This window comes from Schistocerca gregaria, chromosome 7 (assembly GCF_023897955.1).
Source record: "Schistocerca gregaria isolate iqSchGreg1 chromosome 7, iqSchGreg1.2, whole genome shotgun sequence".
NCBI lineage: Eukaryota > Metazoa > Arthropoda > Insecta > Orthoptera > Acrididae > Schistocerca > Schistocerca gregaria.
This window is the reverse complement of record NC_064926.1, coordinates 514,866,628-514,892,537: the sequence shown is the minus strand read 5'-3', so window position 1 is coordinate 514,892,537 and position 25,910 is coordinate 514,866,628. Positions and strand designations below refer to the sequence as shown.

At 40.4% G+C, this 25,910-nt stretch overlaps 1 protein-coding gene across 1 annotated transcript in view; it reads left to right on the top strand.

Moving 5' to 3' along the window:
• The window catches only part of LOC126282455 (uncharacterized), a 63,251-nt gene extending 39,321 nt beyond the window's left edge, over positions 1 to 23,930 (top strand). The window contains exons 3-6 of the mRNA XM_049982112.1: positions 20,242 to 20,378; positions 21,500 to 21,564; positions 21,801 to 21,884; positions 23,809 to 23,930. Coding sequence (XP_049838069.1) covers positions 20,242 to 20,378; positions 21,500 to 21,564; positions 21,801 to 21,884; positions 23,809 to 23,930 — 408 coding nt within the window. The remainder of the gene's footprint in view (positions 1 to 20,241; positions 20,379 to 21,499; positions 21,565 to 21,800; positions 21,885 to 23,808) is intronic.
• Positions 23,931 to 25,910: the final 1,980 nt, after the last annotated feature.

Genomic DNA, 25,910 nt, shown 5'->3' with positions numbered 1-25,910 from the left:
ACTGCCAGCTAAATAAAAGATTCAAACTACTGAAGCCACTAACTACTGATAGGCATAGTTAGCAAATGAAAGATTTTAATAGAGAACAAACAATGTATTTACCTCACTAGTCATAATATATATAGCAGTTCATGACACCAATTCTTATAAATTTCAAAACTCCGCCATCTCTCTCCCCACGTCCACCACTGCTGGCGGCTCACCTCCAACTGCGCAACGCTACGCGCCGCTAACAGCCAACTGCCCAACACTACAATGGCGAGTATTACAACAATGCCAACCAGCTACAGACTGCACACGGCACAGACAGTGATTTTCATACAGAGCGCTACGTGGCGGCGGTGTTACCAATAAAAAAACCTAAACGGCCAACTTACACGACGTATATTAACGGACCGCGGCCGATTTAAAGGCTACCACTTAGCAAGTGTGGTGTCTGGCGGTGACAGCACAGTGTGCAAAGAAAAAGTAAAACATTGAACAGTAAATACCAAACACAGGCCAATCCCATTGACGAAATAGCTTTAACTAGAGTCAAAAGCGAACCACAGAAATATAAAGTTCTTATATGGCCATATTTAGGTATTATTTCCTGGAAAAGTACTAGATATTTCAAGGATACAAAATTATACAGAACCACTACAATCTAAACCGATTGTTGCGATACATATCTCATAAATCAAAGCCATTTCCGCAATCAGGAATCTACTATATTAACTGTGAAGAATGCCCAAAATTTTACATTGGACAAACAGGAAGAAAGTTTAGTACACTAATTAAAGAACACCCGACAATAGGCGACAATAACACATCCACATTTTCTGCACACTTAAAAAACACCAACCACAAAATACCTAATATAGATGAATCACTTCAAATATTACATAAGCTATAAAAAGGAAAAGTCATGGATGTAATGGAAGAAATTGAAGTCTACATACATCTAAAAGATCAGTCAGACAAAGTTTTAAAGGAGCAAAAAGACCTGCGAAATGGGAAATTCCTAGACATCTTTCTACCAGTTCTAGGATGAAGCGTTACAGAAACATAGAATGTAAAATTATCGCTACACTTACTAGTAAATATGACTGTAATGCGAAACATCACGCAGCCATAAAGCAGATATTACTAGACTCTCATGGTTCTTAGTACTATTTCATTAGAATGCAGTAATAAATGTGATAAATAATATCTTTGTACCAACTGTTCTTCGCCGGCCGGTGTGGCCGAGCGGTTCTAGGCGCTTCAGTCTGGAACCGCGCGACCGCTACGGTCACACTTCGAATCCTGCCTCGGGGATGGGTGTGTGTGATATCCATAGGTTAGTTAGGTTTACGTAGTTCTAAGTTGTAGGGGACTGATGACCTCAGATGCTAAGTCCCATAGTTCTCATAGCCATTTTTTGAATCAACTGTTCAAAAATGACGTGCTCCTACAACAACAGAACAAATATTTACAAGTTATTTTAAAGAAATTACATACAGTAATATTTACAGCAATGCTGAACGATAAATAAATATAACTGACAACAAAAGCATATGCAGGTTAAGTAGCAAAATTCTGTAACATAATTATAGTCTTCCTAGTGTTAAGTACGTTATATATGAGAGCTTTGCAACAGCTTCTCGAAAGGAACGGGAGCTTAAAATAGCATGAACACCTCGAACTACTTTATGAGCATAACACGATGTCAAAGGAGCAACGATGTTTATGACAAACGCTGTTACCAAAACAATCATCCACAAAGTAAGTTATAATGCGCATAATATATTTATAGATATGACTTGATACTACATCGGAATCGCAAGTGTCACTAATGTTTCCAAAGTATATAACTTCAGTTTTAGATACTTGAAAATGGCCTAGGGCCATTCTACAATCATACAGGAAATAAAGAAAATAGCAGCGGAAGGCTTCAAGAAATCATTAAAAAAATTACCATATCTGATACCTCTTCAAATGTTTCTAATATCTCTCTCAGACATTAGCCTTCCGTAAGAGATTATCAAAAGCTTTATGCTCATTTCAATGCTTAGAAAAGTGATAGTTTTCTATCGTACTATTTTTTCTTCCACTTCAACCCAAGTCAGTTCGACGAGGGCATTCACGTGGCTGAGGAGTGCCATCGGAAGATTACTATGTGTTTTAAGTAGACCAAATAACGACCTGCTTATAACGTTTTAGAACATTCATCAACACACCAACGGAAAGAAGTTGCTTCAACAAGAAGGAAAGAAAGTTAGTAGGCGTACTTCTACACCTTAAAGACAATGTCTATTCAGATTTCAGGCCAATCGCTTTTTTTAAGAGTGATAGTAGTAGCACCGCTACGAGGATATAAATTAGGTGTGTTTACAATACGTGCTGTGGCGGTCGTGAGTGTTACTTAAGCTTCAGATTGGACGTCGTGGGTATATGTTTGCCAAGAATGCCTTAAAGGCAACAAAGACGCTACTATCAACATCCCACTGAGTTTGAATGTGTTCATTTAATAGAGCTACGAGAAGTTAATATTCCTTCCGCGATATTGCAGAAAGACGTGACAAATATAGCCACTGTGTGTGATTGCTGAAAGCTGTGGTCATGAGAATGTACAGTGGCAAGATGACCGGGCTCCGGATGGAGACGTGGCACTACCGAGAGGTAAGACCATCGTGTTCGGGTGGGGCACTGGGTCATCGCACTGCATCTGTAGCAGGAATCGGAGCAGCAGCTGACACCACAGTGACTCACCAAACTGTTATAAACCGGTTAGTTCAGGGACAATTCCGAGCCGGAGGCACTGTAGCGTGCATTCCACTGTCCCCCATTTACCGCCATTTGCGACTTCAGTCGTGTAGGCGAGAGCTCATGGGAGGTCAGGTTGGAGGTATGTTGTGTTTTCTGTTGAAAGCTGCTTTCGCCACGGTGCCTTGTGTTGGACATTTGGAGGCCACTTGAGGACCTGCAACCAACCTGTCTGCGTGCTAGACACACTGCACCTACATCTGGTAGTTACGGTCTGGCGTGCGATTTATTACGACAGCATGGGGACTCTCGTGGATATGCCACGCATCCTGACTATAAATTTGTACATCAGTCTGATGATTCGACCTGTTTTGCAGTCTTTCACGAACAGCGTTCAAGGTGTTGTTTTTCAACAGGATCGCGCTCCTCCACATAAAGCTCCCCAAAACGCTCTACAGAGTGTCGACATATTGCGAAGGCATGCTAGATCACCAGATATGTCTAACATCCGACGACAACTCTAGCGTCATCATCAAATGGCGTTAACTATTCGTGTATTGACTGACCATGTGTAACAGGCATGGAACCCCATCCTATAGACTGAATCCATTACCTATACAACACAATGCATGTTCGTTTACATGCTTACATTCAACATTCAGTTTGTTAACGTAGCAGCATTTCACATTTTTAATGGTTTACCTTGCGCTCACATTAACCTGTTATCTTGAAATGTTAATTACTTAATTATGTTACCGAGACAAATGTATTCGCGAAATATCATTACCCCACGATAATTATGTTCTGTTGATACCATTCTCTTCCTGTCAGTGACTATTATTTATCTCGAAATATATCTGGCATACGGTTCAAATGCAGTATTACCCATCCGCACATTACTGAAATAGTTTATATTTGCTTGATAGCGTTATCCAGGGTTTGCCATCGGGTTCGATGTTTATATAATTCTTTCTTTACTGAATGCAAAGAAACAGTCACATACACACGTATTTTGTGAACAACAGCAGTCTTCGCATACAAGCCAACAATATCAAATTAAAGACTCTACAGAAATCGATGGCTACAACAACTATTTTTATTTGAAGGGAATCTATTTAAAGGTACTGATGTCTACATAACAAGTCTTAAGCCTCAACAGCTCTTCTGCTTATTGACTGTATTGTTTAGGTACGTATAAGTTGCGCTCTTTCGTTCTGTTGGTTGATTGACCTGTCTGGTGATGTAACTAGAACTCAAACAATGCGATCAGTCCTCACGTAAACCTCCCGCCGTTTGTTAGTGAGCAGTAACAGAGCTCAGATGCTCATTGGATTTCGATCAATAAGGAATTATGTATACAACAATTACTATACCTCTAAGAAGTTTACTTTCAAAGACGATTTGACAGTGCAAGCCGCAGGTTTCCACCGAGTTTCCAATACATAATGTTCGTTTGATTTATGCGAGTCATACCAGTACATGAAATTCGTACTTACTGATCACTGAACTGAAACTCGAGAGTACTCTTTATTCCTTTAAGTATACTTCCTTATATTGTCTTAGTTGTTTAGATCATAAATCTTCCTTTCACAGTCGTAAGTTACTCTTCCTTCTTTGAATGTGTTTAAATACGAAAATCTCAGTAATTGAAAATTACATCACGTGTGCCGATAATGATCCACGATTCCTTTTTTCACATACCTATAACACTCCCGCCTCCTCTGACATCTCATAAAGAAGTAGTTTAGTATCACTGTTCATTCGGCGACTGGTACCAGCACGCAATACTCTCGCGCACGACACCGATTATTGGCCTTTTTACACAGTTGTATCACAAAACCCCAGTCTCGGTCAGCGACCTGTCTTTTCCTCTCACACGTTTCGGAAACTCCGTTCCACACACAGTCTCATGATATACCGTAATTAATGGTTTCTTGGCCGCGGTTAACATTAAAGCACATATTTAATGAGTACATATTTAATCAGTATTCCTCGGAGAGTAATAGTACCGTAGGTCAGTAGCTATTTAAAATTATTTGACTGAACTGGGATTTCGAGAAGAAGACAATATGGGTGACATTTACAATTAAAAATAACTACTTTCTCCGCAAATATAAGTCTAACAATAATTTCTTGATGACTGTGATTCCTTTTCATCGTTCGCACAAAGGGTGTTTCTGCCATTAAAATCTTCCGGTAATGTATTTTTATGAATTACTACTGTTTCAATAAATCTATATTAATTAATTCATTATTAACAAATACAGGTCCTCCGACTTATTCGAGTGCATGTACTTTTAAATCCTGCATGCACTACAGCAATCGCTCTTATACTTGTTGTAATCAAAATGATGCAGTATGATACATGCAGAGTATCACATTTCACATATGATGGTTCAGGTTTAAGAAGGACCCATGAATCCTCCCGTGCCAATATGAACCGTGTCCTCCTATTTTGGACTAAACAACACTAGAGTTCCTTGGTACCCGTCACTGAGAATTTTATATATATGTTTGGACACGCAGTTAATTAGCATTTCAGCACAGTCCCACAATCAAGGTAGGAGCAACGCCATATACAGCGTGGTCCTCTGATCGTGACCGGGCTAAATATCTCAAGAAATAAGCGTCAAACGAAAAAACTACAAAGAACGAAACTTGTTTCGCTTGCAGGGGGAAACCAGATGGCCCGCATGATGGCGTTGCCATAGGTAAAACGGATATTAACAGCATTTTTAAATAGGAACCCCCATTTTTATTACATATTCGTGTAGTAAGTAAATAAATATGAATGTTTTACTTCGACCACTTTTTTCGCTTGTGATATATGGCGCTGTAATAGTCACAAACACATAGCTCACAATTCTAGACGAACAGTTGGTAACAGGAAGGTTTTTTAAATTAAAATACAGAACGTAGGTACGTTTGAACATTTTACTTCGGTTGTTCCAATGTGATACATGTACCTTATCATTTCTGAGAACGCATGCTGTTACAGCGTGATTACCTGTAAATACCACATAAATGCAAAAAATGCTCAAAATGATGTCCGTCAACCTCAATGCATTTGGCAATACGTGTAACGACATTTGTCTCAACAGCGAGTAGTTCGCCTTCCGTAATGTTCGCACCTGCATTGACAATGCGCTGATGCATGTTGTCAGGCGTTGTCGGTGGATCAAGATAGCAAATATCCTTTAACTTTCGCCACATAAAGAAATCCCGGGACGTCAGATCCTGTGGACGTGCGGGCCATGGTATGGTGCTTCGACGACCAATCCACCTGACATGAAATATGCTATTCAATACCGCTTCAACCGCACGCGAGCTATGTTCCGGACATCCATCATGTTGGAAGTACATCGCCAGTCTGTCATGCAGTGAAACATCTTGTAGTAACACCGGTAGAACATTACGTAGGAAATCAGCATACATTGCACCATTTAGATTGCCATCGATAAAATGGGAGCAAATTATCCTTCCTTCCATAATGCCGCACCATACATTAACCCGCCAACGTCGCTGATGTTCCACTTGTCACAGCCATCGTGTATTTTCCGTTTCCCAATAGCGCATATTATGCCGGTTTACGTTACCGCTGCTGATGAATGACGCTTTGTCGCTAAATAGAACGGGTGCAAAAAATCTGTCATCGTCCCGTAATTTCTCTTGTGCCCAGTGGTAGAACTGTACACGACGTTCAATGTCGTCGCCATGCAATGCCTGATGCATAGAAATATGGTACGGGTGCAGCCTATGTTGATGCAGCATTCTCAACACCGACGTTTTTGAGATTCCCGATTTTCGGTCAATTTGTCTGCTACTGATGAGCGGATTGGCCGCGACAGCAGCTAAGACACCTACTTGGGCATCATTATTTGTTGTAGATGGTGGTTGACGTTTCACATGTGGATGAACACTTCCTCTTTCCTTAAATAACGTAACTGTCTGGCAAACGGTCCGGACACTTGGATGACGTCGTCCAGGATACCGAGCAGCATACATAGGACACGCCCGTTGGGCATTGTGATCACAATAGCCATACATCAACACGATATCGACCTTTTCCGCAATATGTAAACAGTCCATTTCAACACGGGTAATGTATCACGAAGCAAATACCGTCCGCACTGGCGGAATGTTACGTGATACCACGTACTTATACGTTTGTGACCATTACAGCGCCATCTATCACAAAGCGAAAAAAGTGGTCCAACTGAAACATTCATATTTCTTTACGTACTACACAAATGTGTAAAAAAATGAAGTTCCTATTTAAAAAAAACGCAGTTGACTTCCATTTTACCTATGGCAGCGCCATGTAGCTGGCTAACCATAGCGCCATCTGGTTCCCCCCTTCAAGCTAGACGAGTTTCGTTGTCTGTAGTTTTTTCGTTTGATGCTTATTTTGTGAGATATTTGGCCCGGTCACTATCAATGTACCACCCAGTATATTCGACACACATTGTGATATTTATTAGCTTTTAAAAACGCCAGAAGCGATGTAGGTATCGCTGAGACAAGTAATTAATTATAAGACACGTTCTATATATGCATCTTCATCTAGGTACTTCGGATGCCACTGTAAGGTGCGTGGCGGAGGGAACCCTGCACCACTACTAGTCATTTCCTTTCCTTTCCACTCGCAAATAGAGCGAGGGAAAAACGACTGTCTGTATGCCTCCGTATGACCCCTCATCTTTCGGGTCTTGTATTCGTGGTCCTTAAGTGCAGTGTACGTTAGCGGCAGTAGAGTCGCTCGTCAGTCAGTTTCAGATGCCAGTTCTCAAAATTTTCTCAATAGTCTTTTTTAGAATGAACGCTGCCTTCCCTCCAGGGATTCATATTTGACTTCCAGAAGCATTTCTGCAACACATATTCCTTCAACCTTCTTGTTAAGACATCTAGCAGCCCGCCTCTGAATTTCTTCTATGTCTTTTTTCAATCCGATCTGGTACGGATCTCAAACTCTCGAGCAGTGATCAAAAACAGGTCGCGCCTGCGTCCTACATGCTGTCTCCTTCACAGATGAAACACTCTTTCCTAAAATTCTCCCAATACATCCGAGTCGACCATTCTCCATCCCTACCGTAGTTCTCGCATTCGCGTTTCATTTCTTATCGCACTGCAGCGTTACTCCGAGATGTTTAAACGACGTGGCTGTGTCAAGCAGGATACTGTAACCGAACAAAACAGATTAACTCTTCATACTCATCGGCATTAACGTACATTTTTCCTTATTTAGAGTTAGCTCCCATTCACCACACCTACTAGAAAGTGTGTCTAAGTTAGCTTGTATCTTCCTATAGTCACTCAACTTCGGCTCCTTGCCAAATACCACAGCATCATCAGCAAACAGCCGCATATTACTGCCCACACTGTCCGACATATTAAGTCTTAAATCTCGAAAAATACCCCCAAAATAGGTGAGAATGGCTGAACATGTGAATTCACCAGACGACATACGTCTCCGCACGTGCAGCGGTTCTGCTTGTGCGTAATGCAGTAGCTGCATCACGGACAAATTATGCAGTAATTGCATTCGAGCTTTCGCTGCAAATTTTGAACGCCTATTTTAATTTGAACACATTTAAACAGAAGTTTTTTTACAGAGGTTATTTAGTGAACGAGAATTAGCTCAATTACTGATAACTGGGCAGTTCAGTAGCTTATATTCATTTATCTGTGACCCAATATGGTATGTTTTATGTTGTACTGCACTTTGCAATAAACCAGCGGAGAACGCAACACCGGTAAATAAAATAATAAATCAGCACGTTGCTGTTAACACATGTCGGTGTTGTGGTATTCGGTCCAGAGACTGGTTTGATGCAGCTCTCCATGCTACTCTATCCTGTGCAAGTTTGTTCATCTCCCTGTACCTAGCCGGCCAGAGTGGCCGAGCGGTTCTAGGCGCTACAGTCTGCAATCGCGCGATCGCTACGGCCGCAGGTTCGAATCCTGCCTCGGGCATGGATTTGTGTGATGTCCTTAGGTTAGGTAGGTTTAAGTAGTTCTACGTTCTAGGGGACTGATGACCTCAGAAGTTAAGTCCCAAAGTGCTCACAGCCATTTTGAACCCAGTACCTCCCTCTACGATTTTTACCCTCCACACTGCCATACAATACTAAATTGGTGATCCCTTGATGCCTCAGAATATGCCCTACCAACAGTTTCTCTTCTCTCCAATTCTATTCAATACCTCCTCATTACTCATGTGATCTACCCATCTTCTGTAGCACCGCATTTCGAATGCTTCTATTATCTTCTTGTCTCAAATATTTATCGTCCACGTTTCACTTCCACACATGGCTACACTCCATACAAATAGTCTCAGAAAAGACTTCCTGACACTTAAATCTATACTCGATGTTAACAAATTGCTCTTCTTCAGAAACGCTTTCTTTGCCATTGCCAGTCTACATTTTATATCCTCTCAACTTCGACCATCATCATTTATTTTTCTCCACAAATAGCAAAACTCATTTACTACTTTCAGCGTCTCATTTCCTAATCTAATTCCCGCAGCATCACCCGATTTAAGTCGACTACATCCCATTATCCTCGTTTTGCTTTTGTTGATTATCGTCTTATATCCTCCTTTCAAGACACTGTTCATCCCGTTCAGCTGCTCTTCCAGGTCCCTGTATTTTACCCCTGCCACCTTCAGAATTTGAAAGAGAGTATACCAGTCAACATTGTCAAAAGCTGTCTCTGAGTCTACATATGCTAGGAACGTAGGTTTGCCTTTCCTTAATCTATTTTGTAAGATAAGTCGTAGGGTCAGTATTGCCTCCAGTGTTCCAACATTTCTACGGAATCCAAACTGTTGTTAGCCGAGGTCGGCTTCTACCGGTTTTTAAATTCGTCTGTAAAGAATTCGTGTTAGTATTTTGCAGCCTAGGCTTATTAAACTGATAGGTTATTTTCACATCTGTCAACACCTTCTTTCTTTGGGATTGGAATTATTATATTATTTTTGAAGTCTGAGGGTAGGTATTTCGCTTGTAGCATACATCTCGCTCACTAGATGGTAGAGTTTTGTTTGGCCTGGCTCTCCCAAGGCTGTCAGCAGTTCTAATCGAATGTTGTCTACTCCCGGCGCCTTATTTCGAATTAGGTCTTTCAGTGCTCTGTCAAACTCTTCACGCAGTATCATATCTCCCATTTCATCTTCATCTACATTCTCTTCCATTTCCATAATAATGTCCTCAAGAACATTGCTCTTGTAAAGACCCTCTATATACTCCTTCCACCTTTCTGCTTTCCCTTCTTTGCTTAGAACTGGGTTTCCATCTGAGCTCTTGATATTCATACAAGTGGTTATCTTTTCTCCAAATGTCTCTTTAATATTACTGTAGGCAGTATCTGTCCTACCCCTAGTGATATGCTCCTCTACATTCTTACATTTGTCCTCTAGCCATCCCTGCTTAGCCATTTTGCACTTCCTGTAGATCTCATTTTTTAGACTTTTGTTTTCCTTTTTGCTTGTTTCATTTACTGCATTTTTATATTTTCTCCTTTCATCAATTAAATTCAGTATCTCTTCTGTTACCCATGGATTTCTACTATCCCTCGTCTTTTTAATACTTGATGCTCTACTACCTGCACTATTTCATCTCTCAAAGCTACCTATTCTTCTACTACAGAATTTCTTTCCCCCATTCTTGTCAATCGTTCCTTGATGGTCTCCCGGAAGGTCTCTACAACCTCGGGTTCTTTCAGTTTATCCAGGTCCCATCTCCTCAAATTCCCACCTTTTTGTAGTTTGTTCAGTTTTAATCTACAGTTCACAACCAATTGATTGAGGTCAGAGTCCACATCTGCCCCTGGAAATTTTTTACAGTTTAAAACCTGGTTCCTAAATCTCTGTCTTACCATTATATAATCTGAGACCTTCTAGTATCTCCAGGCCTTCTTCCATGCATACAACCTTCTTTCATGATTCTTGAACCAAACGTTTGCTATGATTAAGTTATGGTCTGTGCGATATTCTGCCAGGCGGCTGTCTCTTTCATTCCTTACTCCCTTTCCATATACACCTGCTACATTTCCTTCTCTTCCTTTTCCTACTATTCAGTCCCAGTCACACACGACTATTAAATTTTCATATTCCTTCACTATCTGAAAAATTTGTTTTATCTCATCATACATTTCGTCAATCTCTTCGTCATCTGCGGAGCTAATTGGCATATAAACGTGTACTATTGTGGTAATCGTTGGCTTCGTATCTATCTTGGCCATAATAATTCGTTCACTATGCCGTTTGTAGTAGCTTACCCGCATTCCTATTTTCTTATTCATTATTAAACCTACTCCTGCTTTACCCCTATTTGATTTTGTATTTATAAACCCGTATTCACATGAGCAGATGTCTTGTTCTTCCCGCCACCGAACTTCACTAACTTTAACCTATACATTTCCCTTTTTAAATTTTCTAACCTACCTGCCCGATTAAGGGATCTGACACTCCACGCTCCGATCCGTAGAACGCCAGTTTTCTTTCTCCTGATAACGACGTCCTCGTGAGTAGACCCCGCCCGAAGATCCGAATGGGGGACTATTTTACCTTCGGATTATTTTACCCAAGAGGACGCCATCATCATTTAACCATACAGTGAAGCTGCATATCCTCGGTAAAAATTACGGTTTTAGTTTCCCCTTGCTTTCATCCGTTCACAGTCCCAGTACAGCAAGGCCGTTTTGGTTAATGTTACAAGGCCAGATCAGTCAATCATTCAGACAGTTGCCCTTGCAACTACTGAAAAGGCTGCTGCCCCTCTTCAGGAACCGGACGTTTGTCTGGCCTCTCAGCAGATATCCCTCCGTTGTGGTTGCACCTACGTTACGGCATATGTATCGCTGAGGCACGCAACCCTCGCCACCAACGGCCAGGTCCATTGTTCATGGGGAGAGGGGGGGGGGGGAGAGGGGTGTTAACACATAAATCTTAACGCGTAAATATGTAAAATAATGCAAAAATACTGCTTGTCGTGCGCAAGAATCGAACCATGAGCCTGTCACGGTGACGTCGCATACTTGGGCCACTAGCCACACTGACGCGGATGTTTTATTTGTTTTGGGATGGTCAGGTGCAACAAACCGATAGGTGCATAGAGTTACATCGCGTTATGACATCCCTTTTTTATTTGTTATCCACTGAAGAGAATGGTTGTAGCTACATCATAAGTTGCATTGAGCAGTAGCTATATTTTTATTTCTTGATGGTGACTAGTTTCGGATACCCGAGACCGTTTCCTGACCATCCGTGTACTAAGTGTGACAAACAGGCTACAGCTCATGTACAGTAACTGCCACTGCAGCAATCAAAGCGGCATCCTGTCGAATTAACAACACGTAATAAGTCCACGTAGGATAGGTCCATCTTACTTGGTGTAATTTGCTGTTGTTAAGTTGGACCAATAAAGCTCTTATTACTGCAAAGGCAGTCCCTGTACATGGGCTGAAGCCTGTTTGTCATACATACAGCACGGATTGTTTGCACAGAACAGGGGTCCGAATCTAGTCACCGTCAAGAAATAAATAATAGCTACTGCTAAATGAAAATTATGACGCAGCTACAACCATTTGTTTCAAACTTGTTAAGACAATTTGCAGACCTATTTTTCACCTGCAGCACGCTACAAGTTCGTAACTTTGTCATCTATTTTTAGGGTATTTGCCAACATTTGTGGCCCCACATGTCTCAGCGTTATCTACGGCGCTTCGTAAATTTTTGACCGTGTGGTCAAGAGTCACCAAGTCACATGCATCCCATCGCTAGCCAGCTGCCATGATTGTTGAATTTTGACATACAGTCGAAACGGCATGAAATGACGCATGTTATTTTTTTTTTTTACCTTATTGGCACTCACCGTAGAGGTTCTCAGATCCCTGACAGATTTTAAAACAAACAATGGTGGATAAAACTTCTAAACTGTTTCACATTGTGAGAAAGGACCCTACAAAACGATACTCATGCACTTATTTCCAACTGACTGTCATTCGCTTTCACAATCACATTATCTCACACGCCTTAATACAATTGGGAAAGAGTGAGACGTGCTTCTTCAGGTATTAAAGCAGAAGTAAAATGACAAAGGAGCTAACAGTACTGTACAGGGATATGTGTATGGCTGATCACTTGCGAAAAACATAGCTGAGGCAGTCACCCTGTTAACACAATGGAATGACGCACCCGTAAGTGTCATCTCAGAGCCACTGTAGATGCCGGAGGTGGCACCCTATTCAGCATCACATCATCTACAAATTTAATTATGTATTTTTCTATTGTAACATTTCGTTATTGGCTATCCTTCCTGATGCTGTTTCATGGGCGGCAGTTTACGTTGTGCGCAGTATAATACTTTACTTTAACTTATTACTCGGAGTCATTCCAGTGTACGGGAGTCCATCTGTTATTGACCTTAAACGTGCACTTGAACTAATAACCAGCAAAGACTACAAATAACTAAAATTATAATACAACATTGGGCCGGAAAATGTACTTACGAGACTATTTACTACGAGTGAATTGCATTACGTTTGCTACAAAGTAATTTATAAATGCTAAGTTCATTGATAAGTTAAGCATCACTGGACCTCCCGTAAAGCAAAACAGGCGATTACAGAATCACTTTATGACGGGGGCGTTCGCTGCCCTTTCGAGTAGCAATAGGCGCTCTTGGTGTGTCACATCGAATCGCACAGCGGCTTGGATCCTCGGTGCTACCAAGTAACCGTATTTATTTTAGCTTTGTAGTAGCTGACAGAATGAGGCACCATTCCTTACTCGCGATCTCTCCGATCTAGTTTTCTTTCTGGGTGACCTGCATTCTGGCTGGTTTGATTGCCTCTCCTGTGTCAGTAACTCTTCCTTGATACTGGTTGAGCCTGTACCAACACGACAACATATCGTTAAGTTAGCTCAGAGGCCATAGCGCTCTTTAACTTTTACTGTTTCCCTTTCTGAACTTTCAAAGTTCAGATAGCGATGAACATCTAACATTCTTACGTACCTCATTACTACTGACACACAGAGCTGAATAATACTTCCAGAAACATTACATCATAATATCCTGTAACCTACATAAGTCCCAAAACGTTACATAATGTGCATTCTCGAGACAACAGTTGTCTTTGGACCTCATTAATTGCAAAGTCCTACCAGACGATCGACATAACAATTGAACAATGTAGAAACACAGCACCCTGAACTTTCGCGGGTGCGCCTGATTTCGCATCTGGTGAACCATTAGGTTCCAACAAATGGTAGACGTACACTGCTGTCATGGAGCAAAAAGACACACTGAACTTTTCTGTTTGCCTGTCTTTACCCTTGTGAACCACAGTATTTGAACAAATAGAGGTGTACTCAATTACCATACAAACAATAACACCGTTACCTCAGTACGTGTGCCCGGTTGCAAGGCTATTGAAGAGTCCGTTTCCAAACCATATTGGTTGTAATCAGTTACCATCGAGTAAAACAGCACCAGAAACGTCAGTAGAGGTGCATGCTTCAAGTATGGTGAACAAAGAGGTTTCAAGAAAGAGTGGATGTACCATATAAGCATGGGACATCACAGCAAAATGATCTTCTGTACACGCACCCTACTTCTAAGCCAGTGGAACATGAGACTCCAAGAAACTTCGGACCTACCGAGCAGCTACGGACGTGAACAGCATCCTGAGTTTCTGTTCAGGAGTTGGCTTCAGATTTGGGGAGCCAAGCGATTCCAAGACATGCGTGACGTACACAATTCGTCATCCACGAAAACAGGACCTCTGAACACCAATACTTTCACATTTCTTCTATTATAGTGATTTCTGAGATCCCAGTGGATAGCATACCACAAAAATCTGAATTCCTATGTGTGGCCGTTCCTTCAGATATGCTGAAACTCAAGTTTCCAATAAGTGGGTGCCATATACTACTACCATGGAGGAACACAAGCACCCTAAACTACAATACATTTACACCGCTTCAGATATGGAGAAGCACCAAGTTCCATTAACGTAGGACATACACAGATACTAAGTCGGATGATATTACACACAATTCCTGTGCATGTGCCTAGCTTCGGATCTGATGGACCCGTAGGTTCTAAGAAATGGGGGAAGTATGCCATTACCACGTAGTAATACTGGAACCCTCAGCTTCATTACCTGTGCTTGACTTCGGATTTGGTGAACAGCAAGATTCCAAGATACGGGCAATTACCATTGGGCAACATATCACCCTGACTTAAGTACGACCATTTAGCTTCGGCTCTGAGCAACCGTGAGGTTGCATCTGGGAACACAGCACAGATAGCTTCAATATGTATGCCTGGCTTCAGATGGGGGCAATCTTCAGAATCCAACAAACAATTGATGTACCAAATGGTCTTAGTAGAACGCAGTGCGCTGTACTTTAGTACATGATCCAATTCATATACAGCTCTATCTCGTCATTTAACAAACTTTGACATGCAGAATGAATGGAATGATGAAATCATGAGCAATGTACTTGATGTAATGTAAAGGAGTAACACAGATTTTACAAACAATAAGGTTCAGTGTCGATGCAGAGATACAATTTCTTCAAAAATCCATACCTCCACTGTTTGTCTAAGATCACATGCAGTGTGTATCTCAGACCATCCTACCTTATATCAAACAAACCTGGTTCTGACTGTGAACAGTCTGTCCCGTTACGATCCGCTAGAACTGTGCGACTGTAAGAAAATCGCAATAATTGCCGAATACTGGAAAGGAAAGCCACTAGAATATGAAATGTTTCCACGAACCTTATTGCAGTAAGTCACTTCTTCGACACAGTCTTCTGCTTACTTGAGACAGAACGAATATCAGTTAACAGCAACAATATTTCAAATTTCAATATTTCTGTTCTGTTTAAGCTCGGCTGGTTGGGCTTGCTAAAGTCCGAAAATCATCTAGCATCTTGTTCTCTGAGGATGCTATCCAGAATAAGCAGACGGAACGGTAGTTACTGTAAAATGCCCTACAAAACGTCCCAATTATCATCAAATAGGAATCAACAGATATCTGTTAATATGAAGCGAGATATGAAATATAACTAAATACACTCATAATTCCTGTGTAGTGAATAGATTTTTTTCCTTCAATAAAAACTTCGTTACTTAGAAAAACTACATCGATTATAGTTCAAACTGCATATATTTTACTAATGTTCATTTATGTAAGAAACACTAATCAAATGTATTTTATCATTAACACTTGAAATTAATCGACGTGCCTTGTGACTCGCTTTCGTATTAGACTTTCACATGTGCCAAAAATGAGAAAGCTCCCAGATGTGTCACATGTCGTTGTTTGTTCAGCAGATTAGCAGCTGGTTCTACGTATTAAGAAGTAATTAAGTATCACTTTGTCTACTGCTTTCACAGTGTACATAGGTGCCTCTGATACAAGTTCGGTCCCAGGGAGCCTTGAACAGAATCGTATTTAAGGGAGACGCAGTCCCTGGTTGTCATACAACGACAACCCACACGGAACAGCCGTAAGTAATCAAACATCTAACACATACTCCTCCGATTTTTGAAAAAAGTTGCATTTACTGTGCCCTCTGTAGAAAGTGAATATTAACTACTAATTAGAAACAGGGGGTTACCTGTTATTTAGAAGAGTAAACTCCAACAATCTATAACTATTTACCGTGTGATAGTTAATGTTTGCGAAGTAGAAAATTTCACAACTAGTAAATCCCACTGCCGACTATTTAAGTAATCGAGCTCCTATTCATACACTGTCGTATCTCCTGAACCACAAGTCGCATAATGATAGCACATGTCACCTACTTTGCTTGGTACATGTGGATACCATCTGCAGAATGTGTTGCGAGTAAAGGTAGTGACAAAGAAGTAAAAAACTAAAACGTCATGTTTGAGGCTGCCGTTTTAGCACACCAGTGGCGGAAATGTGGAACTCAATAAGTGTTCCGATATCACAGATACTGGATGAATGTCGTCTGGGTAATCTACACACCGTCTGTTACCTCGGGTAGAGACATATACACATTTTATAACTTTTTATTTGACTCAGGCAGTTAAGCCCTTAATGCAAGATTATTCCTCTCAATAGTAGATTATGACTGCGTATTAAATTTTTTATTTCGGCCAAAAAGTTAGGATGCCCCTGGAAGTTCCCCTGGAAGCAGTTGGATAGTCAAACTCTCCACTTGGATTGAGCACCAGTTGAACCATTTAGCAATATAGTTATAGTAATAACAACGAACGTTAACTAACCAGCACAAGTATGTGACCTGTATTAGGTGTCTCCGAAACATGTTCAATAGAGTGGGAGCCGGTTTCTTCCAGGATTTTTGCTTTGGAGATTTAAAATAATTCTAGTTACAGACGAAATATGTAAAATAAAAGTATTAACAGAAAAACACATTACAACGACTAATCACAATACATTCAGCATATTAAAATGGAAATTAGAAAAAAGCAAGAATTACTGTAAGTAAGCAGTCTAGTTATTATCCCCCGATACACATTGCTAAACTAAGGAACGGTGTTCAAGCACATATATTCCGTAATAGCAATCAATAAACGTCTGATCATGGAAACGTCTGAGAAGGCTTGTTCCCTTTTCTTTATGTGAGTCCATAGCATATTAACACTGTTGTTTTAGGAGAACAATGTTGGACAAGAATTCATCCAACTATGCGTTTGAAAAATTCGATGGGCTACAGATGAAGCGAATGAGCCTGACAGGAAGGTGACAGACAGTGTTCTTCGACGCAGACCTGCACTGTGTTTATGAAGTGTGATTGGTCGTTTTCGGGGCGTGTGGAATCAATGTGCGTGGACAGAACCTCGTGGAATAAAACCTCGCTGATCAGGCCGTTTTCAGGACGTTGGAACTGAGACCTACTGTTACATCAGTTATATCAATAACGTCACACTTCACTGAAGTTCTCTGTTCCATCTAAGAATGCAGACTGTGAGGTTAGCGTTTACTGTTGTAGTGTCTAATCAATACCATTGTTTCAGGAAACAAGGAGCTGGGCTCAATGACACTGGTATAAAATGATATAATCAAAATGCGTTCAGAAAACATTAAACTCCAGTGTGATGAAGATGTCGTAACTAATGAAAACAGTGTCAAACTGGTACTCAGAACCAGCATTTCTGAACGCCTGCATCTGATTTCATTTCATCTCATTACACATTCACAGCTTTCAACTTAAGAGACTGCATTTATTTCATTTCAACGAAATTAATTTAATTTATTGGTATTTCTAATCCAGGAAAAACCACAATTCTCTACAACAACTTTTTCCTAGGTGGTGGAATTGTTACATAACCACTGTGAGAAACTCTGGTGGCTGCTTACGAAGTGTCACTGATAAGTAAGATCTTATTCGAAGATGGATGAATACTCATATAGCATAACAGTTAAGATTGCTGCTCGTAAAAAGCGATACATGTAGGTTTAGACCAGCCACGACGTATTCCCTCCAGGACGCATTGAAATGTAACGAATTCTGTAATACAAATTGTTGCTTCTCTTAAGCCAACGAGAGCATTTAACGGGTCTGCAGCTTTTGTAGTTTGTGGGCAGTGGACAGTTGTGCAATGACTTCAGTACCTTCCGTCCACCCCTCAGCAATGGGCTTTGCACTGTCGACGGAGAAAGCTCCACAACCAGTACTACAGTTCAGTGTCTATCCCTCTTACATATGACGAAATCGGACGTGGGTCTGTGGGTAAGAATGGGATGTTCCAGTACCCGCTCTGAACACCATAATGTGTCCAGTGCTACCATAGACTCAGATTGCCATCGGAAACCTCTTTGCTAAAGACGTAGTGACTGATGTTTACCAGCGTACTGTCTCTTCTCAAGTTCATTTTGCAGCTCGCTACTGATTTAGCAGAGAGTTCCCTTGTCGCAGAAAAGACGGCACTACTTTAATTCCGTGTTGACCTTCTTAATCTTTAATCACTTGTTGTGTGAACATATTATCCATGTCCTTACAGTATGGATTTATTCGAGACGTAATTTGTTGATATTCCAATCATCATGAACTCTAATATTTGGCCGGCCTCGGTGGTCGTGCGGTTCTAGGCGCTGCAGGCGGAACCACGAGACTGCTAGGGTCGCAGGTTCGAATCCTGCCTCGGGCATGGTTGTGTGTGATGTCCTTAGGTTAGTTAGGTTTAAGTAGTTCTAAGTTCTAGGGGACTGATGACCTAAGATGTTAAGTCCCATAGTGCTCAGAGCCAATTGAACTATCTAATGTTTGTTTTTACCTGGAGCAACGAACAGCTTCTTTTGCTACATAACGACAAATGCTAAAATTACAACATACACGGAATGATTCAGCTACCCCTACCCATGTAATCCGTAACGCATTGGAATATCACGTGAAAGTTTTCATATTCTTTTGCTCGCTACGTTCAAACTATGAGTCCTACGCCCAAGAAGACAGGACCTTTTTGTAGAAACGTGAGTGTACTTATACGAAAGAGGGATACGTTTTCGCTAGATACCGAAATTTTCGATTTATTAGGGAAATACGTACAAAAGTGGCGTTCGAACACAGTTTATTTTTAGTAACTCAAGAACTGTGTCTTCCAGCGGAAGCTTATCAGAAGGCAAAATTTAGCTGCATTAAATTTCCTAAAAAGATGTGTTGCTCAATTTTTCCGCAGGAATAACAGTTTGCGCGTAGGAAGTGAGAGAATAAGAGAGTCTCGAGTGTACTTTTTGAAGGCATTGTGGCTTTCATAAAACCCATAGGTAGGGACAGCTGAATCACCACACTTATCTTATATTCCATCAATTTCTATAAACAGTGTCATCTTTGCCGACAGATGTTTTCGCTGCTACTCCTGGTGTTGCCGTTGCTGGCAAAGGGTGCTTCCACAGAGAGTGTGGGCTGTGTACTGCCGGCTGCCTCCACTGAGACGTTCTACATGACTACCGTAAGTTAACAGCAGCAGCAGAGAAAGGGTATCGTACAAACTTACATATATTGTACTTATGAATACTTTACATCTTGTTAAAAGCAGTCTTTTAGTGTCTTTAGGGCAGGAGGAAATAAGATTCGTAGTTAACGTGTGACAGTAGAAAAGAAATTGCCCTAAATTAGGGTAACGTATTCTGAGAGATCTTCCCCGTAATAGAACTAACTAAAACCTTAAGGCAGAAACTTCCTCAACTGATAGCAATTTGTTACTCAAATTAAGATTTTCTTTATGTATATGATACTCTAAACAGAGACAGTGTAACGTATACCTCAACCTTGCTGAAATGTTACATATGTATACATACTTCAGTTGTATTGGCGTAGTTAAATCCTCCCCCATTTTTGTCTGCTGAGTTTGGTTTTAAACTCTAGTCAACTTGCAGTGAAGATTATTTTAGTCTTTAACATTAAGTTTCACTGAATCAGCGCTTAAACCCTCCAATTTGTACACTAGAATATTTATCGTACATGCTGTGAACACTGTACTTACAAACTCCGCTGTGGCACCATAGGAGGAGAAGCCGTGGTACCAGCAATACCAGTACCAGGTATCCGGCCTGTTTGACCTGGGCTGCGTCACGTACGTCCAGTCTCCTGGGGAGAGCGACACCGAGATGTACCTCACTGGCAACTTCAGCAAAGCGCCTCTGTAAGTCACTAGGTTACCCTGCTGTAGGTTAAATAACCTCACTGGCAACTTCAGCAAAGCGCCTCTGTAAGTCACTAGGTTACCCTGCTGTAGGCTAAATATCGTGTGTACGCTGGTTACAATGCTTGGATTCTGTTGGATCACGGTAAATAAGGGACAATTAACCTCTTTTCTTGGGAGAGCTTCATTCGTTAGTGACGGAAAATAATGCTTTCCACTGGAAGCAAGGGAGATACAAATCTGTACCAATGTAAATAATTTCTGTGACACTGGAGATATTGAACCACATATTGATAGTTATTCCTTCAACGTAATAAAATCATTTTCAATACAAAAAAGGGATTTAGTCGTTACCGAATTATACATCTACCCAGACAGATCTTACAAATATTATTGTTACTTGATGAATGTCATACTTTCAAAACAGTCCACATACTTTGTAGAAGCAGCGATGTAGTACAGTTTTAATATGTCAGGAAGTTCCAGTTTGTATATTAAAATTTTTAATCTGTCAGAAATTTTCAGTCTGGGTATTTATTTTTCTAGTTCTCTCAGCGGTTTGAAGTTATATTGTAAGGAATATGCTGCTAATTGCAAGTTAAACGTCAGAAATAAGAAAGAGGCAATCCTTTCATAAGGGCATTGCGTATTAATATTTAACATGCCTTCGGTTTTTCAGCTCTCGTCATTATGTTTCTATGGAACAGCCAGCACTGCAAGTAGTTCTGGTTAGGGAAAGGATGACACTTATGACTTACGAAGTATACTTTGCTAGAGCGTCTACTGCTTCCATTGACTCCGGAATATGTCTAAAATATTCCGAATTATGTGAAGTCTTGAGAGAGCCAATTGGTCTTCTCCCGGAATTTTCAATCTTTACACCTGTAAAGCAGCTGCTTGGAAAAACTTCGTAAACACACTATAACCATCATACAGAAAGAAATGCAACATTGGTTGTGTGCAGCACTGGGTGGAACGACTTCGGAAATCGTTAGTGCTGATTTCAATGTAAAGGCTGCATCCTAGAAACATTCCCAGATTTTAGCACAGCGATGTCAGTACAATACGGTGAGCATGGTAGAAACATTCCACTAACTTGTTCTGTTCTTTCTTTTTTTCAGCTTTCCTCTGAACAGCTATGTGTCTGTCACCGGAAACAAGCTGGACAAGGTCTATGAAGGCGTATGTAAGTGCAAATTCATACTTCCAAAAATGTAAGCTAATTTTCTCACAGACGTGTAGAGGCATATTTTTGTTGATAGCAGAAGGCACACGCATTACTCTTACACCGGAACAAACTAATTTTTCTTTACTTTATTCCTCTGGAGGAGTTAGACATAGATGTCGCAGTAAACAGTAATTCTAACTGGCACGATCTGTACACATGTGTATGAGTTGATAAATATTTTCTTCTTTTTCCAGGGGAATCTCTACTGAGCGGACCATATAATGTAGTGTACTCGCACGAGGATTTCATCATGGACCACTACTGCTTTCTGGGATATGGTTAGTCTCTTTCATCTACTTCCTCTAACAACCTCTGCAATATTTTGTGCGTCATGAACGAGCTATGACAATAGTTTCTCATTTCGGTGTGTGAGGATGAAGTGAAATAAATATTGCTGCAGTGATTCTGTGTCCGTCTCACTACTCAATGTTTTAAGTTGTACTTGCAATAGAAGTTTCTATCGTCTACCGTACATTTTTCTCAGCTTCAGAAAGATGAACACTACCAATATATATATATATATATATATATATATATATATATATATATATATATATATATATATATATATATATATATATATAAGGTGTTACAAAAAGGTACGGCCAAAATCGGGAAACATTCCTCACACACAAAGAAAGAAAATATGTCGTGTGGACATGTGTCCGGAGACGCTTACTTTCCACGGTAGAGCTCATTTTATAGCTTCTCTTCAAATCACATTGATCATGGAATGGAAACACACAGCAACAGAACGTACCAGCGTGAATTCAAACACTTTGTTACAGGAAATGTCCAAAATGTCCTCCGTTAGCGCGGATACATGCATCCACTCTCCGTCGTATGGAATCCCTGATGCGCTGATGCAGCTCTGGATAATGGCGTATTTTATCACAGCCGTCCACAATACGAGCACGAAGAGTCTCTACATTTGGTACCGGGGTTGCGTAGACAAGAGCTTTCAAATGCCCCCACAAATGAAAGTCATGAGGGTTGAGGTCAGGACAGCGTGGAGGCCATGTAATTGGTCGGCCTCTACCAATCCATCGGTCACCGAATCTGTTGTTGAGAACTGTACGAACACTTCGACTAAAATGTGAAGGAGCTTCATCGTGCATGTACCACATGATGTGTCGTACTTGTAAAGGCACATGTTCTAGCAGCACAGGTAGAGTATCCCGTATGAAATCACGATAACGTGCTCCATTGAGCGTAGGTGGAAGAACATGGGGCCCAATCAAGACATCACCAACAATGCCTGCCCAAACATTCACAGAAAATCTGTCGCATGTCAACACAAGCACCGAAGTCAACATTACCGTCCTTCAATTGGGCCAACTGGCGGTGAATCGAGAACGCACAGTACATACTGACGTAACTAAAATGAGCTCTAACATGGAAATTAAGCGATTCCGGACACATGTCCACATAACATCTTTTCTTTATTTGTGTGTGAGGAATGTTTCCTGAAAGTTTGTCCGTACCTTTTTGTAACACCATACATATATATTTTTCCCATGATGAGCCAAACTGTGCATTATTTTCATTGCCTGCTGAAGTTATCCCCATTTAAGCTTAGTATAGTAGTAACACTATTTCCAGTTGTGGCACATACACGGCAGGAAGCGTCTCTTGTCTTATGACTTTGTTAATACTGTCATGCCACATTCGGTATTGATCTTCCGACCAGTTTCGCTGACGGAGAGGAGCAGTGGAAAGAGTATGGACACTCTTCTGCTAGCATGCTGGTTCAAATCAACATCCTGCAATTCATATTATTAGATCACCCTAAATCTCTTAAATGAAATTCTGGGAATAATTAATTTGAAACAGACTCTGCCGATTACGTTTCCATTTCTTCCCCTGTCCGTGATTATGCTCGGACTCTAATAAAGTTGTCGTCAACGAGACGTCAAAATTTAAGTTCTACTTTTTACCTTGCAAGCAAGTTAATGATTTCTAACTTCCACAAACGTTGTGGTATAATTTAGCTGAAATGTTGGAAAGCATTATTGTGTTATTCTAGTGTGTTGTACCCGGTAGTAACTCCAGTCTTTAAGCTTATTCATTAAATACAGTTGTAGTAAGGAAATCTACGATAATCTGCAGCATTTGCATATTCTGTAAAGATTCATGATACTTTTAATCCTGTCCGACAATTTGCAAGTGCAAAATTGCAGAACGCGAACGTTTATGTTACAGAAATGGCTCAAATCTTCACAACTGTCAAGGAACCTAGCGACGAGTTGATGGAGCTGATATGGGAAGTCGTCAGTAATCACACTGAAGTTGACAAGTCTAAATTTAAGAAAGTGGTCTGTTAATGCTGTAATTCTGATAAATAAATGTTAATGTAGCACATATTGAAACAATCTTTCTTTCTCATCCTAATGTCAAAATCCATTTATCCCAGCAACAACAAATTAATAATGTTAAATTAAAAGTACGATTCCGTATCGTTTAAAGTATATTATTAAATATAATTTCTGGCTTAACATTTTTCAGTCTAGTATGTAGAAAAACGTTAAAACAAATGGCATCCAGAAGAGTGTATAGAAAAATTACTTTTACATACAGATAGAATGTACGTACATCAAAACGAACAACGTAAGATAGGGAGCTTTATGTAAGAAGTGTTTTAATATATCTTTTTAGTACGTTATTATTTCCATGTCGCTAGCCTTACTAGCCTTGTACGTACGGTCCCATCTGAGAAGCTTGCGTATTACAAACCTGCTGATACAATGTGAAATCATGTACCCTCATTGGGATAACTTTCGAAGTTGTATTTCATAATATACAAATCTACGGTCAAGTGCAACAGTTTCTTCCCAACTAACGTGCTTTCTGATTCAGTCAACAAATGTTGACCTGTGGCAATTGTAATAAAATGTCATCAGCAATGAGATATGTTGAACATGTACTTCATAGCGTTGTCATTTCTCTTTCTCCTACCATTCCATACTGAAGAAACAACGATTTTACGATTCTCCAGGTAATCAGTAAATCATCCTCCCCTCACACCGCTGGTTTCTGGTGACAGTGTGGTGGAAGAAATCACCGACAAAACCGGTGGCAATATCATCCATCTCACTTACCAACTGGCTACCTTAATATATTAAAGAAATGATTATGCACTTTTTAATTACTTTTCTTTCTTTTTAATGACTCACTTTCTTACTTCACTTATTTTCTGTTTAAACATGTTGTCCTCCTTGTATCACATAACTAACATCCTAGGAAAAGGACAACTGTTTTGAATTATGCAGACTGGTAAAAGGTCTTTCGAATGTACCTTAAACAATTATCAATTATTAAGGCATGTAACAGATTTAGAGCGCTACCACCTCTCATTTACATGCTTCCAAGCAATGAACGTCGGGACAGTATGTGGCCTGTAATGATACATTTGAAAGGGAAACTAACGAATATGGCATTTGTAGCCTCAGAGAAAACTTTTAAAAAAGTTGACTGGATTTCACTCTCAGAGATGCCTAAGAGATAAGACTCAGGGAGCTAAAGGTTATTTACAACTTGTACAGTACCGGACGGTGGTTATCATCGTCGGAGGACGTAAAAGGGAAGAAATAAATGAGAAGGCAATAAGACAGAGCTGTAGCCTGTCCCCTTTGTTATTCAGTCTGTACAAAGAGAAATCTGAAAAGGAAGCCAACGAAAAATTTTGAGGCAGAAGAGAGAAAATGTTTTGATGACTGCCAAGGACACTTTAATACTGTCAAGGGCAACAAAGGAGTTGGAAGAGCAATTAAGTGGAAGTGATCGTGTTTTCGAAGGAAGCCATAATATGACAATCAATAAAAGTAAAAAAAAGTAATGCATTGTAGAGGGAGTAAGTCAGGCTGTGGGGCGGCGAAGAAGTTGTCGAATGAGTTGTTTGAATGTTCATTTCACGTAACAGACTATTGCCGATGCAACATATGTGGGACGGCGAAGAAGTCGTTGTTTAATGTTGAATGAAAGTTGAACATTGCCACCTTAAATCACGCGAGCCTGGCAACTAATTTGGTGGCCAGTCAGAAAGCGAAGGGAAACTTACTGACCTTAGTTCCCAGTCTGCACGGCCACATTCCTGTACAGCCCAGCTAAACGAAAAATATCCATAGTTCTTCACGGGATTAGGGCTGCTTCAATAAAATTTAAAGTTCCAAACAAGATTTTATTATCTTAAAGGCTCACACAAATTACTCGAAACTTCTGAAAATGCTAAAGACATTAAATATTGTTAATTCAGCCAATCGTTTAATAGTTCAGAGGCGACTTCTACAGCAAGTTCCTCCCGAATA